The 20,437-nt window shown below is 39.7% G+C and overlaps 1 protein-coding gene across 6 annotated transcripts in view; it reads right to left on the bottom strand.

The window, feature by feature from the left end:
- The window catches only part of RAD51C (RAD51 paralog C), a 42,164-nt gene that overhangs the window by 18,513 nt on the left and 3,214 nt on the right, over positions 1-20,437 (bottom strand). For all 6 annotated transcript variants that reach the window (XM_021067279.1, XM_021067281.1, XM_005668974.3 and 3 more), the window contains exons 2-5: positions 19,997-20,255; positions 18,531-18,697; positions 15,623-15,756; positions 661-792 (exon numbers count right to left, since the gene is read on the bottom strand). In XM_021067279.1, coding sequence (XP_020922938.1) covers positions 661-792; positions 15,623-15,756; positions 18,531-18,697; positions 19,997-20,255 — 692 coding nt within the window. The remainder of the gene's footprint in view (positions 1-660; positions 793-15,622; positions 15,757-18,530; positions 18,698-19,996; positions 20,256-20,437) is intronic.

Raw genomic sequence — 20,437 nt, 5'->3', positions numbered from 1 at the left:
GGGGTTCTTTATTTACTGGTGATACTAAGGACTCTGATCAGGGTAAAGACAAGAAAACCAATGTAAGCAGTTTGACCTTCTCCCACATTCCTCCCCAAGTGTACATATGTCAGCGGTGAAATGTAATTACAGAGTAGAAGCAATGGAAACAGGCAGCAAAAAGTTTTTACATCAGCTTTTTTTATCTCTTTTACTTTTGAGCTTACCTCTCTCCTCACATTACAAATCTAGATGATAGCCTGACCTCTGAACAAGTTGTTTATACTGTGTAATTTTTCTATCCATCTGAGTCTGTAATTACGCACTATGTAATAATCAAAGACTCAAGAGTAAAATAAAAGTGAGGATTTTGGAAGATCTTACCTAAAACACATCAAGCGTATTAAAAGAAAATACTGCAATTACCAAAGGTGACATTTCTTTATCAAAGTCCATTTTTATAATATGACATCTTGATTATGCTTTTTATTTTTCAGGAAAACTGAGATACAACAATTATAACTGAGTTTAATTTTTTGATAGAAACCAAAACTACATTCAGAACTGTGTATCTATATTATTTGTCTTAAGTCAGGCAAATTCTATTTTTGCTATTTCTAGAATTAACATTTTATATAATCTTCACTTTATAATAAAACTCCATTAACTAATAATACTTACAGCTAATCTGTGATTATTTGCAAGGCTGATCATCTGCTGGGCTAGGCCATTTAGCAATCGAGTACGAAGGGATAGGTCATCTAGCTCATGACGAAAAGGAAACGCAATACCATCCACTATTACCAATCGAACCTAAATCCAAAAGAGATAATGATATTAAGTTTGGTATTTAAAATAAAATAATAAATGGCAACCAAAAAAGCAGAATCCATTACAAAAAAAAAACCTCAACCCTAAAATTCAGGGTTCTCATTCCAGCTCTCCAAAGGCTTTATATTGGAGAGTTATAAATACGTTCAATGCTTTCTACACTAATCACCAAAAGTTAAAATGTATTCCGGTTTGGTAATTTATCACCCTAAAAAAGTAATTCACAAAAAGAAAAAGGAGTAGTTACAATTTTCTTGTCATCTACCACTATGCACGGGCTTTACAGAGGTGCGCTAATGAAAAGCACTTTTTTTTTTGTCTTTAGGGCCACACCTGTGGCATATGGAGGTTCCCAGGCTAGGGGTTGAATTGGAGCTACAGCTGCCGTCCTACACCACAGCCACAGCAATACCAGATCCAAGCCACCTCTGAGACCTACACCACAGCTCATGGCAACGCCTAACCCACTGAGCAAGGCCAGGGATAGAACCCGCATCATCATGGATATTAGTTGAGTTCGTTTCTGCTGTGCCACGAAGAGAACTTCCAAAAACCTACTATTCTATAAAGTTTTTCCTATATCCCATACTATCATTTTAATGAGTGCTTGCTTCTGCTAGGTATTTAACTGGGTACCCTATACGTAACATTTCATATAATCCCTTCAGGAGTTCCCGTGTGGCACAGTGGTTAACGAATCCGACTAGGAACCATGAGGTTGCGGGTTCAGTCCCTGCCCTTGCTCAGTGGGTTAACGATCCAGCGTTGCCGTGAGCTGTGGTGTAGGTTGCAGACGCGGCTCAGATCCCGAGTTGCTGTGGCTCTGGTGTAGGCTGGCGGCTACAGCTCCGATTAGACCCCTAGCCTGGGAACCTCCATATGCCACGGGAATGGCCCAAAGAAATAGCAAAAAAAAAAAAAAAAAAAAAAGACAATCCCTTCAATAACTCTTATTTTTTAAATTTAAATATAATTAATGTACAATATTATATAAGTTATAGGTATGCAGTAAAGTGATTCACAATGGGAATTCCCAAATGTGATTTTTTTTAATAAAAATTTGGAACCCAAGAGAGGGTTAAACTCTTTATGTTCCAGAAATATTTTGTGTAGTATAATTACCTTCTTCCCAGAAACTCTCTCCTTTGTGCAATTATTAAAGAAGAAATTTGGGGTATATGGACCATGGGATAGCACCATTTGACATTCCTTGTATTCTTACTATTTGCTGACTAAGAGTAATTTATAAGAGATGTGAGATCTTTCCCATATTAAAGATCACAGATAAGTTGTTCTTGTGTAGAAAAATGAAAAAAGTGAGGATGTATCAAAATACTGTAATCAGCAAAATAACCATATTCTCAATTTTCATAGAATAAGGGTCAATAAAGACCCCATGAAGAAAAAAAGTAAGAACATAAAATTTTTGAGAAGCATTTAAGAACATACTTCCTGTCACAATCAGTCACAGGAAGTCTCTTTCATCTCTTAGGGTGAAGTCTTGAAGTAAACAAAATACAACAAAATTCTGTAATAGTCAACCTTATAGTCTACATTTTCAGAAAAACACAGAGAATAATTTATAACCAGAAATAGTGAAACATTCATTACATTCCACAACAAAAACAATCAAATCAGCAAGGAAACACAGTTCTGTTGTTTCATTTTCACCATACTTGTTAACATAAGCAAAAATATCAACCAGCATTAATATTAAAACAGTACTTGTGGGAGTTCCCATTGTGGCTCAGTGGAAACAAACCCAACTAGTATCCATGAGGATGCAGGTTTGATCCCTGGCCTTTCTCAGTGGGTTAAGGATCCGGTGTTACCATGAGCTGTGGTGCAGGCTGCAGATTTGGCTCAGATCCCATGCTGCTGTGGCTGTGGTACAGGTCCAGCAGCTGCAGCTCCAATTTGACCTTTATCCTGGGAAGTTCCATATGCTGTATGTATGGCCCTAAAAAGCAAAACAAAATGAAACAAAAAAAACCAATACTTGTGGAATTCTCACTGTGGCTCAATGGTAAAGAACCCAACTAAGTATCCATGAGGATGTGGGTTCGATTCCTGGTCTCACTCAGTGGGTTAAGGATCTGGTGTTGCTATGATTTGTGGTATAAATCACAGATGGAGCTCGGATCTGATGTTGCTATGGCATAGGCCAGCAGCTGCAGCTCCAATTCAACCCCTTGCCTGAGAACCTCCATATGCTGCAGGTATGGCCCCAAAAAGCAAAGCAAAAAAAAAAAAAAAAAAAAAAAGTACTTGTTCAGCAGTGATGCGAGCAACTTTGCTGACCTAGGAGCAGCAAAAAAAAAAAAAAAAAAAAAAAAAAGTACATATTCATCAGTGAAGGGAGCAACTTTGCTGACAGCTATTAAGTGCTTAACTAGTAGCTTTATTTTGCAAACTAATGGCACAGGTCAGATATGGATATATAGGTTTATCAAAATTCAAATCAATGAAAACTTCATATATTGGTGGTAGGAATGTAAGATGGTTTAGCAACTGTATAAAATGTGTATAAAAATGAAAAAAGTGAGGATGGATCAAGATACTGTAATGTAAAAAGTTAAACATAGAATTACCTTATGATCCAGCAATTTTACTCCTAGGTATATTCCCCAGCATTAAAAACTGGTACTAAAACAAATATGTGCACACACATAATCAGAGCAGCACAAATCACAACAGTCAAAAGATGAAATCGTGGCATTTCTGTTTTGAAGCAGTGGAAACGAATCTGACTAGGAACCCAGAGGTTGCAAGTTCGATCCCTGGCCTCACTCAGTGGGTTAAGGATCTAGTGCTGCCGTGAGCTGTGGTGTAGGTCACAGAGTAGGCTTGGATCTGGCGTTGCTATGGCTGTGGTGTAGGTCGGCAGCTGTAGCTCCGTTTCAACCCATAGCCTGGGAACCTCCATGTGCCATGGGTGCGGCCCTAAAAAAAAAAAGACAAAAAAAAAAAAAAAAAAGATGGAATCAGGGAGTTCCCTGGTAGTTGTTAGGATTCAGTGCTTTCACCTCTGCAGCCTGGGTTCAATCCCTGGTCTAGGAATGGAGATTCCATATCAAGTTTCTGCACACCGTGGACAAAAAAAAAAAAAAAAAAAAAGAATCAGTCTGAATGTCCATCAATAGAATGTTAGCCATACAAAGGTCTGAAGGACAAATGCTAAAAAGTGAATGAACACTGATCACACTGTAAGTGAAAAAAATAGACCAAAAAGGTTACATATCATATGATTCCATTTATATGCAATAACCAGAGTAGATAAAACCACAGAGAGGAGTTCCCGTCGTGGCGCAGTGGTTAACGAATCCGACTAGGAACCATGAGGTTGCGGGTTCGGTCCCTGCCCTTGCTCAGTGGGTTAACGATCCAGCGTTGCCGTGAGCTGTGGTGTAGGTTGCAGACGCGGCTCGGATCCCGCGTTGCTGTGGCTCTGGCGTAGGCCGGTGGCTACAGCTCCGATTGGACCCCTAGCCTGGGAACCTCCATATGCCGCGGGAGCGGCCCAAGAAATAGCAACAACAACAACAACAACACAACAACAACAAAGACAAAAAAAAGACAAAAAAAAGACAAAAAAAAAAAAAAACCACAGAGAAAAAAAACAAATTGGTAGTTTCTAAGGGCTTTGTAGGTAGGGAAGAAGGAGCAACTCCTTAATGGGTACAAGTTTCCTCTCAGAGTGACAAAAACATTTTGGAACTAGATACAGGTAATGGGGTCGTACAACATTGTAAAAGCACTAACTGCACTGAATTGTTTACTTCAAAAGGGTGAATTTTATTATGTGAATTTAACCTCAATTAAAAAAATCAAATAAATGGAAGTTTTCTATAAGACTCAACAGGCTATACAGAATTCACAATACAGAAGTACATTTTGGGAGTTCCTGTCGTGGAGCAGTGGTTAATGAATCCGACTAGGAACCATGAGGTTGCGGGTTCAATCCCTGGCCTTGCTCAGTGGGTTAAGGACCCAGCATTGCCGTGAGCTTGGTGTAGGTTGCAGACGTGGCTCAGATCCCACATTGCTGTGGCTCTGGTGTAGGCTGGCGGCTACAGCTCCTATTTGCCCCCTAGCCTGGGAACCTCCGTGTGCCACGGCAGCAGCCCTAGAAATGGCAAGAAGACAAAAAAAAAAAAAAAGTACATTTCATTACTTGTAAATTGTGTGCTATACACCCTAAGCAACTTTATAATAAACTTATGTATATATATATGCGCATTTTTTTTACCTGGAAAGCCAGTCATTAAACATTTACCAACACAGCAATGGAGAGGTAAGAAGAAACAGATCATAGATAAATTTATTGAGTGGTCCTCAAAGGCCAGAGGTGGTAGAATGATATATTCAAATTGCTAAAAGAAAAAAAAACTGTCAAGGTGAAGCCAGAACTGTATATCTAACAAAAGCATTCTTCAAATATGAAGCAGCAGGAGATCCCATTGTGGCTCAGTGGGTTATGAACCCCAATAGTATCCATGAGGATGTAGGTTCCATCCCTGGCCCCATTCAGTGAGTTAAGAATCTAGTGTTACTGTGAGCTATGGTGTAGGTCACAGACATGGCTTGGATCCTAAGTTGCTGGGGCTGTGGCATAGGCTGGCAGCTACAGCAAGCTGTAACTCTGATTTGACCCCTAGCCTGGGAACTTCCATATGCTGCAGGTTCAGCCCCAAAAAGCAAAAATAAATAAATAAATAAATGTAAAAAAAAATTATGCAGCAGAAATTAAGACACTCCTAGATAAACAACAGCAAAGTTAATCACTAATAGACCTATCATACAAGAAATGCTAAAAAGAGCCCTTCGGCTGAAATAAGACATTAGATAATACACAAATCCACACAAAGAATGTACAGCAATAAATGTAACTACATAGGTAAACCTAAAAAGTCATTAATGTATTTTCATTAATGTATTTTCAGTCTGTAACCCCTTATTTTCTTATATGATTTAAAAGACAATTATATAAAACAATATTTTTTTTGTCTTTTTATGGCCACACCTGCAGCATATGAAAGTTCCCAGGCTAGGGATCAAATTGGAGCTACAGCTGCTAGCCTACACCACAGCCACAGCCATGCCAGACCAGAACCTTACCTTGGACCTATACCACAGCCCATGGGAATGCCAGATCCTTAACCCACTGAGCAAGGCCAGGGATCAAACCCGAGTCCTCATGGATACTATCCGGGTTACTGCTGAGCCCCAACAGGAACTCCTAAAAGAATAATATAAACCTATGGTAATGGGCACAAAATGTATAAAGATGTAATATGTGACAATAACATAAAGGGGGATAAAAACAGCAATACAGCAGCAAGGTTTTCGTATATTAGTTCACATATATTAATTAGTTCAAACTACATTGTTAAGAATTAAGATGTTAATTATAATTCCCCAGGGCAACTAGGAAAATAACTAAAAAATTTATAGTAAAAGAAACAAGAAAGGATCCAAATGGTACACTAGAAAATATCTCAGAGGCGTTCCTGCTATGGTGCAGTGGAAATAAATATGACTAGTACCCATATTCAGGATGCAGGTTCAATCCCTGGGCTAAGCAGGTTGGGGATCAGGCACTGCTGTGAGCCGCAGTGTAGATCACAGATGTTGCTTGGATCCCACGTTGCTGTAGCTGTGGCATGGGCTAGCAGCTGCAGCTCCAATTTGACCCCTAGCCTGGGAACTTCCATATGCAGCAGATGTGGCCCTAAAAAGCAAAAAAAGAAAAAGAAAATGTCTAATAAAAAGAAGGTGGCAATAGAAAACTGAGGAACTAGGTATAAGCCATGGAGGGAAAAAAAATAGCAAAATGGTGGAAATGCCTTCTTATCAGCAAGCACAGTAAATGCATATGAATTAAACTCTCCAATTAAAAGCCAGAGATTGGCAGAATGTATTTTTAAAATGATCCAATTGGGCTTTTTACAAGAAACTCACTTTAGGGAGTTCTCTTTGTGGCTCAGCAGTTATTGAACTGGGCTAGGATTCACGAGGGTTTGATCCCTGGCCTCGCTCAGTGGGTTAAGAATCTGGCACTGCCATGAGCTGCAATGTAGGTCGCAGAAAAGGCTCAGATCCCAAATTGCTGTGGCTTTGGCGTAGGCCAGCAGCTGTGGCTCTGATTTGACCCCTAGCCTGGGAACTTCCATAGGGCAGGTGCGGCCCTAAAAACAAAAAAAAAAAAAAAAAAAGAAAAAAAGAAACTCACTTTAGGTTCCAAAGATACATATAAGTTAGAGGACGGAAAAAGCTATTTCCTGCGAACAGTAACCAAAGAGAATTGGAGTGGCCAAACCAATACCAGAAAAAGCGACTTAAAGACAGAAATTACTACAAGAAATAGAGGACAGTGTGTAATAAAAGGGTTAGTCTATCAGAAGATATAATAATTATCAGACTTATCAAGCAAAAAAGAGAGAAGACTCAAATCAATAAAATTAGAAATGAAAAAGGAGAAGTAACAACGGACATCACAGAAATACAAAGGATCATAAGAGACTACTATATGCAACTATATGCCGATAAAATGGAAAACCTAGAAGAAATGGACAAATTCTTAGAAAAGTACAATCTTCCTAGACTAAACCAAGATGAAATAGAAAAGATGAATGGACCCGTCACAAGAACTGAAATTGAAACTGTGATTACAAAACTTCCAACAAACAAAAGTCCAGGACCAGACGGCTTCACAGGCGAATTCTATTAAACATTTAGAGAAGAGCTAACACCTCTCCTTCTGAAACTATTTCAAAAAGTTGCAGAGGAAGGGATACTCCCAAACTCATTCTATGAGGCCACCATCACCCTGGTACCAAAACCAGACAAAGATTCCACAAACAAAGAAAACACAGCGGCCAATCTCACTGATGAACATTGATGCAAAAAATCCTCAACAAAATACTAGCAAACCGCATCCAACAATACATTAAAAGGATTGTACATCACGATCAAGTGGGATTTATCCCAGGGATGCAAGGGTTCTTCAATATCCACAAATCCATCAGTGTGATACACCACATTAACAAACTGAAGAATAAAAACCATATGATCCTCTCATTACACGTGGAAAAAGCCTTTGTCAAAATCCAACACCCATTTCTGATAAAAACCCTTCAGGAAGTGGGCATAACGGGAACCCACCTCAACATGATAAAGGCCATATACGACAAACCCACAGCGAACATCATTCTCAATGGTGAAAAGCTGAAAGAATTCCTGCTGAGATCCAGAACAAGACAAGGATGTCCGCTCTCGCCACTACTCTTCAACATAGTTCTGGAAGTCCTAGCCACAGCAATCAGAGAAGTAAAGGAAATTAACGGAATCCAAGTTGGAAAGGAAGAAGTAAAACTATCCCTATTTGCAGATGACATGATACTATACCTAGAGAATCCTAAAGACTCTACCAGAAAACTGGCAAAGTCGCAGGATACAAAATCAATACACAGAAATTGACGGCATTTCTATATACTAACAATGAAAGAGCAGAAAAGGAAATTAGGGAAGCAATCCCGTTTACCATCGCATCCAAAAGAATAAAATACCTAGGAGTAAACCTACCTAAAGAAACAAAAGCCTGTACCCTGAAAACTACAAGCCACTGATGAAAGAAATCAAAGATGACACAAATAGATGGAAAGATATACCATGCTCGTGGAGTTCATATTATCAAAATGACTATACTACCTAAGGCAATCTACAGATTCAAGGCAATCCCTATCACATTACCAAGGACATTTTTCACAGAACTTGAACAAAATATTTTAAAGTTTGTTTGGAAGCACAAAAGACCCAGAATAGACAAACACATCCTGAAAAAGGAAAATGGAGCTGGAGGAATCAGGCTCCCGGACTTCACACTATACTACAAAGCAACAGTCATCAAAACTGCATGGTACTGGCACAAAGACAGACATATAGATCAGTGGAACAGGAGAGAAAGCCCAGAATTCAACCCACGCACCTACAGCCAACTCATCTACGACAAAGGAGACAAGACTATACAATGGAGAAAGGACAGCTTGTTCAATAAGTGGTGCTGGGGAAACCGGACAGCCACATGGAAAAGAATGAAATTAGAACACTCCCTAACACCATGCACAAAAATAAACTCCAAATGGATTAAAGACCTAGATATAAGACCAGACACTATCAAACTCCTAGAGGAAAACACAGGGCCAAATACTCTCTGACATAAATGATGGCAACATCTTCTCAGATCCACCTCTCAGAGTATTGACGACAAAAACAAAAATAAACAAATGGGACCTACTCAAACGTCAAAGTTTCTGCACAGCAAAGGAAACCCTAAACAACACAAAAAGACAACCCACAGAATGGGAGAAAATCTTTGCAAGTGAATCGACTGACAAGGGATTACTCTCCAAAATTTACAAACACCTTCTGCAGCTCCATACCAAAAAAACAAACAACCCCATCCAAAAATGGGCAGAAGATCTAAACAGACAGTTCTCCAAAGAAGACATACAGACGGCCAAGAAACACATGAAAAGATGTTCAACATCACTCATTATTAGAGAGATGCACATCAAAACCACTCTGAGGTACCACCTTACACCAGCCAGAATGGCCATCATCCAAAAGTCTACAAACAAGAAGTGCTAGAGAGGGTGTGGAGAAAAAGGAACCCTGTTACACTGTTGGTGGGAGTGTAAATGGGTGCAACCACTGTGGAAAACAGTATGGAGATACCTCAGAAAACCAAACATAGAACTACCATTTGATCCAGCAATCCCACTCCTGGGCATCTACCCAGAGAAAACCACGACTCGCAAAGACACATGTACTCCGATGTTCACTGCAGCACTATTTACAATAGCCAAGACATGGAAACAACCTAAATGTCCATCGACAGAGGAGTGGATCAAGAAGATGTGGTACATATACACAATGGAATATTAGCCATTAAAAAGAACAAAATACCAGCATTTTTTGCAACATGGATAGACCTAGAACTATCATGCTAAGTGAAGTCAGCCGTACAATGAGACACCAACATCCAATGCTTTCACTGACATGTGGAATCTGAAAAAAGGACAGACTGAACTTCTTTGCAGAACAGATGCTGACTCACGGACAGTGAAAAACTTATGGTCTCCAGAGGAGACAGTTTGGGGGGTGGGGGGATGTGCCTGGGCTGTGGGATGGAAATCCTGTGAAATCAGATCATTATACAACTACAGATGTGATAAACTCATTTGAGTCATAAAAAGTAAAAAAAAGAAGATATAATAATTATAAATATACACAGACCTAACAATAGAGCTGTAAATTATATAAAGCAAAAACTGATAAAATTAAAGAAACAAGACAGTTCTACAGTAATAATTGGCAATTTCAACAACCAATATTCAATGATGGATATAACTGGCCAAAAGACAAACAAGAAAAGAGAAGGCTTAACACTAAACCAACTAGAACTAGCAGATTATATATACATAGAAAACTCCACTCAACAATAGTAAAATACACATTCTTCTCAAGTGTACATGGAACATCCTCTTGGATAGACCAGATGTCAGGTCACAAAATAAGTCTCAATAAATCTATAAAGATGGAATCACATAAAGTATCTTCTCCAACCAGAATGTAATAAACTTAGAAACCAACAGCAAAAGGACATTTGAAGAATTCACAAATATGTGGAAATTAGGAGTTTCCATCGTGGCTCAGTGGTTAACCAATCTGACTAGAAACCTTAAGGTTGCAGGTTTGATCCCTGGTCTCACTCAGCGGGCTGGGAATCCAGCATTGCTGTGAGCTGTGGTGTAGGTCGCAGACGCGGCTCAGATCCTGCATTGCTATGGCTCTGGCATAGGCTGGCAGCTGTAGCTCCAAATAGACCCCTAGCCTTGGAACCTCCATATGCCATAGGTACGGCTCTAGAAAAAGGCAAAAAGACAAAAAAAAAAAAGAAAGTGGAAATTAAACATCCCACTCTTGGGAGTTCCCATTGTGGCTCAGTGGGTTAAGAACCTGACGAGTATCCATGAGGATGTGGGTTTGGTCCCCGGCCTCACTCAGTGGGTTAAGGATCTGGTGCTGTCCCAAGCTGCAACATAGGTGACAGATGTGGCTAGGATCCGATGTTGCTGCGGCCATGGCACAGGCCTGTGGCTGTAGTTCCAATTCAACCCCCAGCCGGAGAACTTCTGTATGCTGTAGGTTCAGCCATAAAAAGAAAAAAAAAAGGCATTCAAATTGGAAAGTAAGATGTAAAATCTCTATTAACAGATGGCACATCTTACATATAAAAAAATTCTAAAGAATCCACCAAAAACTACTACACCTAATAAAACAATTGAGAAAAGTTGAAATGCTCAAAATCAACTTATAAAAATTATGCGTGGGAGTTTCCATTGTGGCGCAGCGGAAATGAATCCGTCTAAGAACCATGAGGATGCGGGTTTGATCCCTGGCCTCGCTCAGTGGGTTAAGGATCTGGCGTTGCTGTGGCTGTGGCACAGTCTGGTGGCTACAGCTTCAATTAGACCCCTAGCCTGGGAACCTCCATATGCTGCAGGTGTGGCCCTAAAAAGGAAAAAAAAAAAAAAAATCAGTTGTGGAGTTCTCCTGCAGCACAGCAGATTAAGGATCTGGCATCTCTACAGTAGCTTGGGTCACTGCAGTGGCTTGGATTCTATTCCTGGCCTGGGAACTTCCATATGCCATAAGTGTGGCTGAAAAAGCAAAATAAATAAATAAATAAATAAAATCAGTTCTATTTCTATTCCTAGCAATAATTCGAAAATGAAATTATAAAAAAAATCAAAAGAATCAAAAAGAATAAAATACTTAGGAATACTTTTACACTAACAGCTACAAAACACTGATGAAAGAAGTTAAAGACCTAATGAATAAAGGATAGTCTGTGTTCACAGATTAGAAGACTTAATATTGTTAAGAATGCAACATACTCAATCTACAGATTCAATGTAATTTCTGTCACAATCCCAACTGCATTTCTCCAGAATGGACAGCCTCCATTCACATGGATCAAATTCATTGCAAGGAGTCCTGAAGAGACAAAACAGTCTTGAAAAGAAACAACCAAGTTGGAGGACTCACGTGTCCCAATTTTAAAACATATTAAGGAGCTGCAGTAATCAAGATAGTGTGATACTGGCATAAAAATAGACACATCCATCAACAGAATACAGTCCAGAAATTAACCCACATATCTGTGCTCAACTGATTTCCAACAAAGATGCTAAGCCCATTCAATGGGGAAAGACAGTCTTTTCAACAAATGATGCTGGGACAGGTATCTACATGCTGAAGAATGAAGTTGGACACCTATCTCACAGTACCTATAAAAATTAACTCAAAACAGAGTTGTTGCTATGGCACAGTGGGTTTGATCCTTGGCCTGGCACAGTGGATTAAGGATCTGGTGTTGCTGTAACTGTAGCATTAGGTCGTAGCTGCGGCTCTGATTCAATCCCTGGCCCAAAACTTCCATATGCTACAGTGCAGGGAAAAACAAACAAACAAACAAAACACTCAAAATGGATCCAAGTCCCAAATAAAAGAGCTAAAGCTATACACTTGACGGGGTTCAGGACATGTTACCCCCAAATATGGCACCTTCATATACTGGGTACCTTAAGCTGAAGGAGTTTGAGTAAACGGCTGAAGCAAGAAGGTCATTTGACTACCCCATCCCTGTTCTTCTTACATAAAAAGAGATAAATTGCTGGTATGAAAGGTACTCTCCCTGTACCAGATGGAAGGAAGACTTCCTTATCAACAGAGAGAGGGAATTTAGGGCTGAGAAAGCTGTATAAACAAACCTTGTTAAACAAATCCCTATCTTTCAAGTTACCATACTTCTTCACAATTTTCCTTCTCCAGCCCAAACCTCTTAGTCTTGTCAATTCTTTACAAACTTACTGTTCCTTTGTCTAAAAGGTCTAAAAGCTTTGTCTAACAGCTTTCTGTACTGGTCACTTCTTTGGCTCTTTGCTTTCTTGTGCATGGCTCCCATGTACATGTAAAAATTCAATGAAATTTATGTGCTTTTCTCCTGTTATGCTCTTTGACAGTTTAATTTTCAAACCCAACCAGAGATCCTAAGAGAGTTGAGGAAAACTTTTTCCTCCCTATAAACTTTTTTTTTTTTTTTTTTTTTTTTTTTGACCATGTCCACAGCATGCAAAAGTTCCTGGGGCAGGGAGTCAACCCAAGCTATAGGAGTGACAACGCCCAATCCACCAGGGAACTCCCTTCCCTATAAACTCCTGATCATGCATTTGGCAATGGATTCTTACATGTGATACCAAAAATACGAGTAATAATCAATAGATAAATTGGACTTTATCAAAACTTAAAACTTTTGTGCATCAAAGGACACTATCAAGAAAGAGAAAAGAGGACACTAGCAGATTAAAGATCTGGTGTGGTCACTGCTGTGGCTTGGTCCCCGCTTGGTTTGATCCCTGGCCTGGGAACTTCTTTGTGCTGTGGGTGCAGCAGAAAAGAAAATTCACAGAATGGAGAAAAGGTATTTCTAGGAAAACAAAGTACTTTCGTAAAGACACATGGGCCCTTAGGAGAACAGACAAGAGATTTGATAGTTTTGTGACAATGTCTACCTTGGCGAAAAGTTCCATGTGAACTTGAGGAGAAGGTGTATTCTGCTGTTGCTGGATGAAGCAGTCCTGGCAACCACCACTTACTGTTACTTTCTGTCTCCAGTGAGTCTGACTACTCTTGATACCTTATATAAGTAGAATGATACAGTAGCATCTCAAAGTCCACCAATAGAGGATTGGTTACAGGTACCTACTTTTCCCCTCAATTTTTTTTATTGTGCTAAAATACACATAACATAAAATTTACCATCTTAATCATTTTTAAGTGTATGGCTTAGTGATATTAAATATGTTCATAATGTTGTGTTACCATCTCCAGAACAATATTTCATCTTATAAAGCTAGAACTGTATACTCATTAAACAATAACTCCCGTTCTCCTCTTCCTCCCAGGTCTTGGCAACCACTGCTTACTGCTACTTTCTGTCTCTAATGAGTTTGACTACTCTTGATACCTTACATAAATAGAATAATAAAGTATGTCTTTTTTGGTGACTGGCTCTTTTTTTTAGCTATGGTGTGCAGTGGCTTGATTTTAGGGGGATCTCAGACCAGGGACTGAACCTGAGCTGCAATAGGGAAAGCACCAAATTCTAACCACTAGACTACCAGGGAACTCCCAGGGCTGGCTTACTTAGCATAATGTCCTCAAGATTCGTCCATGTTGCAGCATTTGTGTCAGAATTTCTTTTTAAGGCTGAATAATATTCCATGGTATATACATATCAAATTTGCTTATCTATTCATCCATCAATGAACACTTGGGTTACTTCCATGTTTCAGCTACACAGTACAATGCTCCTATGAACACGAGTGTGCAAATATCTTAACACCCTGCCTTCGATTCTTTTGATTATAAATCCAGAAGGAGAACTGCTGGATCATACAGTAATTCAGTTTTTAATTTTCTGAGGTGCTGCCATACTGCTTTCTACAGCAACTGTACCATTTTACATTCCCAGTACCTTCTTAAAATAATATGCAGCTTGGAGTTCCCGTCGTGGCTCAGTGGTTAATGAATCCGACTAGGAACCATGAGGTTACAGGTTCGATCCCTGGCTTTGCTCAGTGGGTTAAGGATCCGGCGTTGCCATGAGCTGTAGTGTAGGTTGCAGACTTGGCTCGGGTCCTGCGTTGCTGTGGCTGTGGTGTAGGCCAGCGGCTACGGCTCCAATTAAACCCCTAGCGTGGGAACCTCCATATGCCGTGGGAGCGGCCCCAGAAAAGGCAAAAAGACAAATAATAATAATAATAATAATAATAATAATAATATGCAGCTGGAAAAAGAATAAGGTCTATCCATATTTGCTGATACAAATAGATACACAAAGCACTAAGCCAAAATGGAAAGTGCAAAATATTACAGTATAATTCCATTAAACATATTAAAAGTGGGGAAGATACTGAAATATGCTTAAAAATTGGGGGGGAACACACACACACACAAGCTCTTAATAGTGACAGAGATCAACTATGAGAAGAAGCAGTAGCAGAAGTTTTTTCTTCCTTCCTTCCTCCCTCCTTCTTTCCTTTCTTTCTCTCCCTCTCTCTCTTCTGGCATGCAGGAGTTCCCAGCTCACGGGAGTTCCCACTGTAGCTCAGCAATAACAAACCCTACTAGTATCCATGAGGATGCAGTTCAATACCTGTCCTTGGTTAATGGGTTAAGGACCCGACATTACCATGAGTTGTGGTATAGGTTGCAGATGCAGCCCAGATCTGGTGTTGCTGTGGCTGTGGCAGAGGCTGGTAGCTGCAGCTCTGATTTGACCCCTAGGCTGGGAACTTCCATAAGCCACAGGTGTGGCCCTAAAAAGACCAAAAAACAAAAAAAAAGTTCCCAAACTGAATCTAAACCACAGCAATGACAAGGACAAATCCTTAACCACACTAGGCCAACCACAGAACTCTCTATTTTTCATTTTATACCTTTCTATACAGTTTATTTGATAGGAGTTATTCCACCATTACTGGAGATAGAACCGCTTTCAACATTATTTCAATTTCTTACTTTGGTCATAACACACACATACAAAATATACGTAAATATAAATAAATCATAGGATAAGGAAGGAAGATATTTTAATTGGCTTATACCACTGTACTATTTTTCATGCTAATCAAACATGTCCAAACATGTTTGGTTAGTAATATTTCAGTTGTTTGAACCATACCTTTGAATGTTCTGAAAGGAAGTCTGGAAGGAGATAAACTTGTGCCAGTAGCTCTGTGTAGTCACGACAACGAAAATAGTAAATATGGGAGAGAATATTCTCAAGAGTGAAATCCTGCAAAGCTTTCGGCTGCTCTGAAAGAAACAACAAAACAATCTTAAAATTATTAGTTTTACCTGTCATTTCATAAAACTATCATTTCATAATTCCTGACCTCTTTTTTTTTAATGGCCACACCCATGGCACATGGAGGGTCCCAGGCCAGGGACTGAATCCCAGTCACAGCTTCAGCAACACCCTTTTTTTTTTTTTTTTTGCTTTTTAGGGCCGTTCTTGAGGCATATGGAAGTTCCCTGGCTAGGGGTAGAATCAGAGCTACAGCTGCCGGGCTATGCCACTGCTCACAGCACTGCCTGATCCTTAACCCACTAAGCAAGGCTAGGGATTGAACCTGCATCCTCATGGATACTACTTGGGCTTGTTACCGTTTAGCCACAATGGGAACTTCCAACGCTGGATCCATTAACCTGCTGCGCCAGGCTGGGGATCAAACCCATGTCTCAACAGCTACCAAAGCTGCTTCATTCGGGTTTTTAACCCCCTGCACCACAGTGGGAACTCTAATTCCCGACCTCTCATTTTCACCTTTTCCACTGTTTCCTTACATACTAAGCTAGCTAGAAATTGTTTATATACCTATATTAGTTTTTTTAATGTCTGACTTTTCATATTTCTAGCTATTGGCTTTAACTGAATAGAAATAACATAACGGGATTTCTTTCATATTTATGACTCGAAATTAAGAATTAAAAGAAAAACTGATCTAAAGATCATACTTTCCCTTAAATGCTATAGCATAATTTGATAACTAAGTAGAAACAAAGATATAAAATTAAATTCCCTCCTTAGACTGAATTAAAAAAAAAAAAAAACCAGATTGGTTTTATACATATTTCAGAAAGAAATCAGTGAAAAATCATTGCACTGAAACATGTACTTAGCGTGCCAGAAGCTGTAGCTCTAATTTGACGACCCCTAGCCTGGGAACTTCCACATGCGGTGGGTGTGGCCCTAAAAAGAAAAAAAAAAATCCAATAATGATCACATTCATTAAAGGGAATACAGTAGTTTCTATCATGGCACAGTGGAAACAAATTTGACTAGTTTCCTTGAGGATGCAGGTTTGATCCCTGGCCTCGCTCAAGGGGTTAAGGATTTTGGCGTTGTTGTGAGCTGTGGTGTAGGTTGCAGATGCAGCCTGGATCCCATGTTGCTGTGACTGTGGCACAGGCCTGCAGCTACAGCTTTGATTCAGCCCCTAGCCTGGGAACTTCCATATGCCCCAGATGCAGCCCTGAAAAGCAAAAAACAAAAAAACAAAAAAAAAGGAATACAACTTATGAAAAGCCTTGTTTTTTAAAATTTCTAGAGAAAAAATAAAAACTAAACATCTGAAAAATAAAATACAATAAAGCAAAATAAAACAGTCAAACTAGAAACTGTTCAATTTTATGAGTAATTGAAAGGACAAGAACTTGAGGGAGTTCCCATTGTGGCTCATCAGGTTAAGAATCTGACTAACATCCATGAGGATGTGAGTTCAATCCCTGTCCTCACTCAGTGGGTTAAAGGATCCAGCGGTGCCAGAAGCTATGGCAAAGGCCAAAAATTCAGCTTGGATCTGGTGCAGCTACAGCTCTGATTTGACCTCTAGCCTGGGAACTTCCATATGCCACAGGTGTGTGTGGGAGGAAGGAACCTGAATACAAACTACCTTAAAATAAAAATTTTTTCATCACTTTATTTCCACGTGACAAGAGTAAAAAAACTTCCCAACACTAACAATACAATCAACACAGTTATGAAGTACATTCCATACTACTGAGAGCCCCATAACGTCAATCAGCCTAATGTTCCAAACATTTCTAGACATAATTTTTTTCCTTTTGTCTTTTTAGGGCCCACTTGAGACATATTGAGGTTCTCAGGCTAGGGGTCGAATCAGAGCTGTAGCTGCTGGCCTAGGCTACAGCCACAGCAATGCAGGATCTGAGCCAAGTCTGCAACCTACACCACAGCTCACTGCAACACCAGATCCTTAACCCACTGAGCAAGGCCAGGGATCAAACCTGTGTCCTCATGGATACTAGTCTGGTTCGTTAATCACTGACCCACAACAGGAACTCGCTAAACATAATTTTTCTTTTCTTTTTTTTTTTTTTTTTTTGGTCTTTTTGTCTTTTGTTGTTGTTGCTATTTCTTGGGCCGCTCCCGCGGCATATGGAGGTTCCCAGGCTAGGGGTCCAATCGGAGCTGTAGCCACCAGTCTACGCCAGAGCCACAGCAACGCGGGATCCGAGCCGCGTCTGCAACCTACACCACAGCTCATGGCAACGCCGGATAGTTAACCCACTGAACAAGGGCAGGGACCGAACCCGCAACCTCATGGTTCCTAGTCGGATTCGTTAACCACTGCGCCACAACAGGAACTCCCTGGACATAATTTTTCAAAGCCACCATTGGTTTTTGGAAAAACCAGTGTGAAAGAAAATATGCACTGAATGTATTGAGTGCATTGAATGCACTGACATGACATTTATTTATATTAAGGGGTTCAACAACATTAGTTTATGCCTGGCAGGCCAGAGCATGACGACTTGAAGTCATTCATTGAAGTATACACAGGTTTTGCCCCAAAGCTCCTGCAGTTAAGAAGTGAGGGCCAAAAAAGGGGAAGAAAAGGCCAGCCCAGGTTGTGACATTTCTCATTTTGTAAGAGAAGTATAACAGTTTAATACTAGTACACTGTCAAGTCATTAAGCTTCATGTTCCAAACGCTCTCTTGATACGATGGATACAAATGCAAATTACTTTTATTATACAGAAAAAAGAGCACTTGCTAACTTACCTTCTTCCATATGTGTTCCTGCTATAAGGTGTAGGTGCTGAATGCAGGCAGTAGCAAGGTCTACTACTCTATTAACCATAAAACTCCCCTCTGTATCAATAAAAACTGCTTCACCTTCTACACCTCCAAAACATTCTGGTATCTGCACATCTACTGCCAGTTGCATACTGTCAAGAAAAAGTGAAATGACCAAAGTGTTATCATGATCATCTAAGACAGTGTTTTTCAAAGTCCAGATCACCACCCATTAGTTATCACTAAATATTTTATAGGTGCCAATACCCTCTAAAGGAAACAGTTGACTCCTCATGGCTCCAGACACATGTAAGTCAATTAATGCTTGGATTAGGGAAAGGGTGTACCTATAAAACCACAATTAAGGACTTTTAGTGGTTTGGAGGCTTCTGGGAATGGAATATGCTTTTGTTTGTTTTAATGGCCACATCATTAAAATATGGAAGTTCCACAGCCAGGAATTGAATCTAAGGCACAGCTGTGACCTAGTCGCAGCTATAGCAACACTGGGTCCTTTAACCCACTTCATGGGGCCAGGGATCAAAGCCTCACCTCCACTGACCAGAGCCACTGCAACTGGATTTTCAACCCATCGTGCTACAGTGGGAACTCCTGCAACCCATTTTTATTATACATAAATCTGCTTCCAAACATCTGGCTTTCAATTACATCCTCAGGAATTAATTCTATAATAAAGTATAAGATTGCCTATTTACCCTACTGACCATACTATACTGCTGCAAGAGAAACATTGTTTTCATCAGGATGTAAATAATTTAATGACAGTCAAAGGACGATTCAACAGCCACAGAATAAATAAGTAAACATTCCCTTAGTCCATTTTCAATGTTCAAGTATTTTCAGAACATCTATATTTGAAAGTATTTGGGAAAGTACAAATACAAGTTACGTAGCCTGGATTATCTGGTTAAATAAAGAAGATACATTAAAACTTTTTATTTACATTTTTAATAGAAAATAATTTTATCAATTTAACAAGATAGGGTGCTGAAATAAAGCAAATGTTAAGTTGATTTGTTTGATGCACCCATCCACATACACAAAATCAGGAGCACATGTACACCTTTTTTGGTCTCCTAACTATAAACCCACAACACAATACTCTGTTACTTATATAAAATAGTATTTACGTATTTAATTTTTTATTTTTAGGGCCACGCCACAGCACATGGAAGTCCCCCAGGCTAGGGGTTGAATTGGAGCTGTAGATGCCAGCCTACGCCACAGCCAGAGCACATGGGATCCGAGCCACGTCTGCCACCTACACCACAGCTCATGGTAATGCCAGACCCTCAACCCACTCAGCGAGGCCAGGGATTGAACCTGCTTCTTCATGGATACTAATTGGGTTTGTTACCCACTGAGCCATGACGGGAACTCCCATAAAATGTTATTAAGCCCACCCTGAAAAAGGGACCATTTTGTTTTACCATAATTGTGTTTTTCCAACACCTGGTGCACCACAAATTTCTGTTATTTTGGTTAAGGGTACTCCACCCCCGAGAATATTATCTAGTGCTGAACAGAAGGTAATTATGAAGCTCTGGGTATGTTCTTGCTCAAGAAGTTCCAGTGCTGTATACTTCTTGCCAGACTCAGCTGTACCAGAATATCTTGTTTTATTTGTGATACATTCTCTTCTTACAATCTGCAGAGTTTCTAAGGCTTCCTCTTTAGATATCCCAACTTCTGAAAGTAAGAAACAGAAACAAAAACACCTGATTTTAGAAATTTAAGACAGTCTTGGGGGGTGGGGGGATGTGCTTGGGTTGTGGGATGGAAATCCTGTGAAACTGGATTGTGATGATCATTATACAACTACAGATGAGAAAAAAAAATTTTTTTAATTAAAAAAAAAAGACAGTCTTAAA

Source organism: Sus scrofa, chromosome 12, assembly GCF_000003025.6.
Source record: "Sus scrofa isolate TJ Tabasco breed Duroc chromosome 12, Sscrofa11.1, whole genome shotgun sequence".
NCBI lineage: Eukaryota > Metazoa > Chordata > Mammalia > Artiodactyla > Suidae > Sus > Sus scrofa.
Note: the sequence above shows the minus strand (reverse complement) of the source record. Positions and strands in the feature narration are given on the sequence as shown.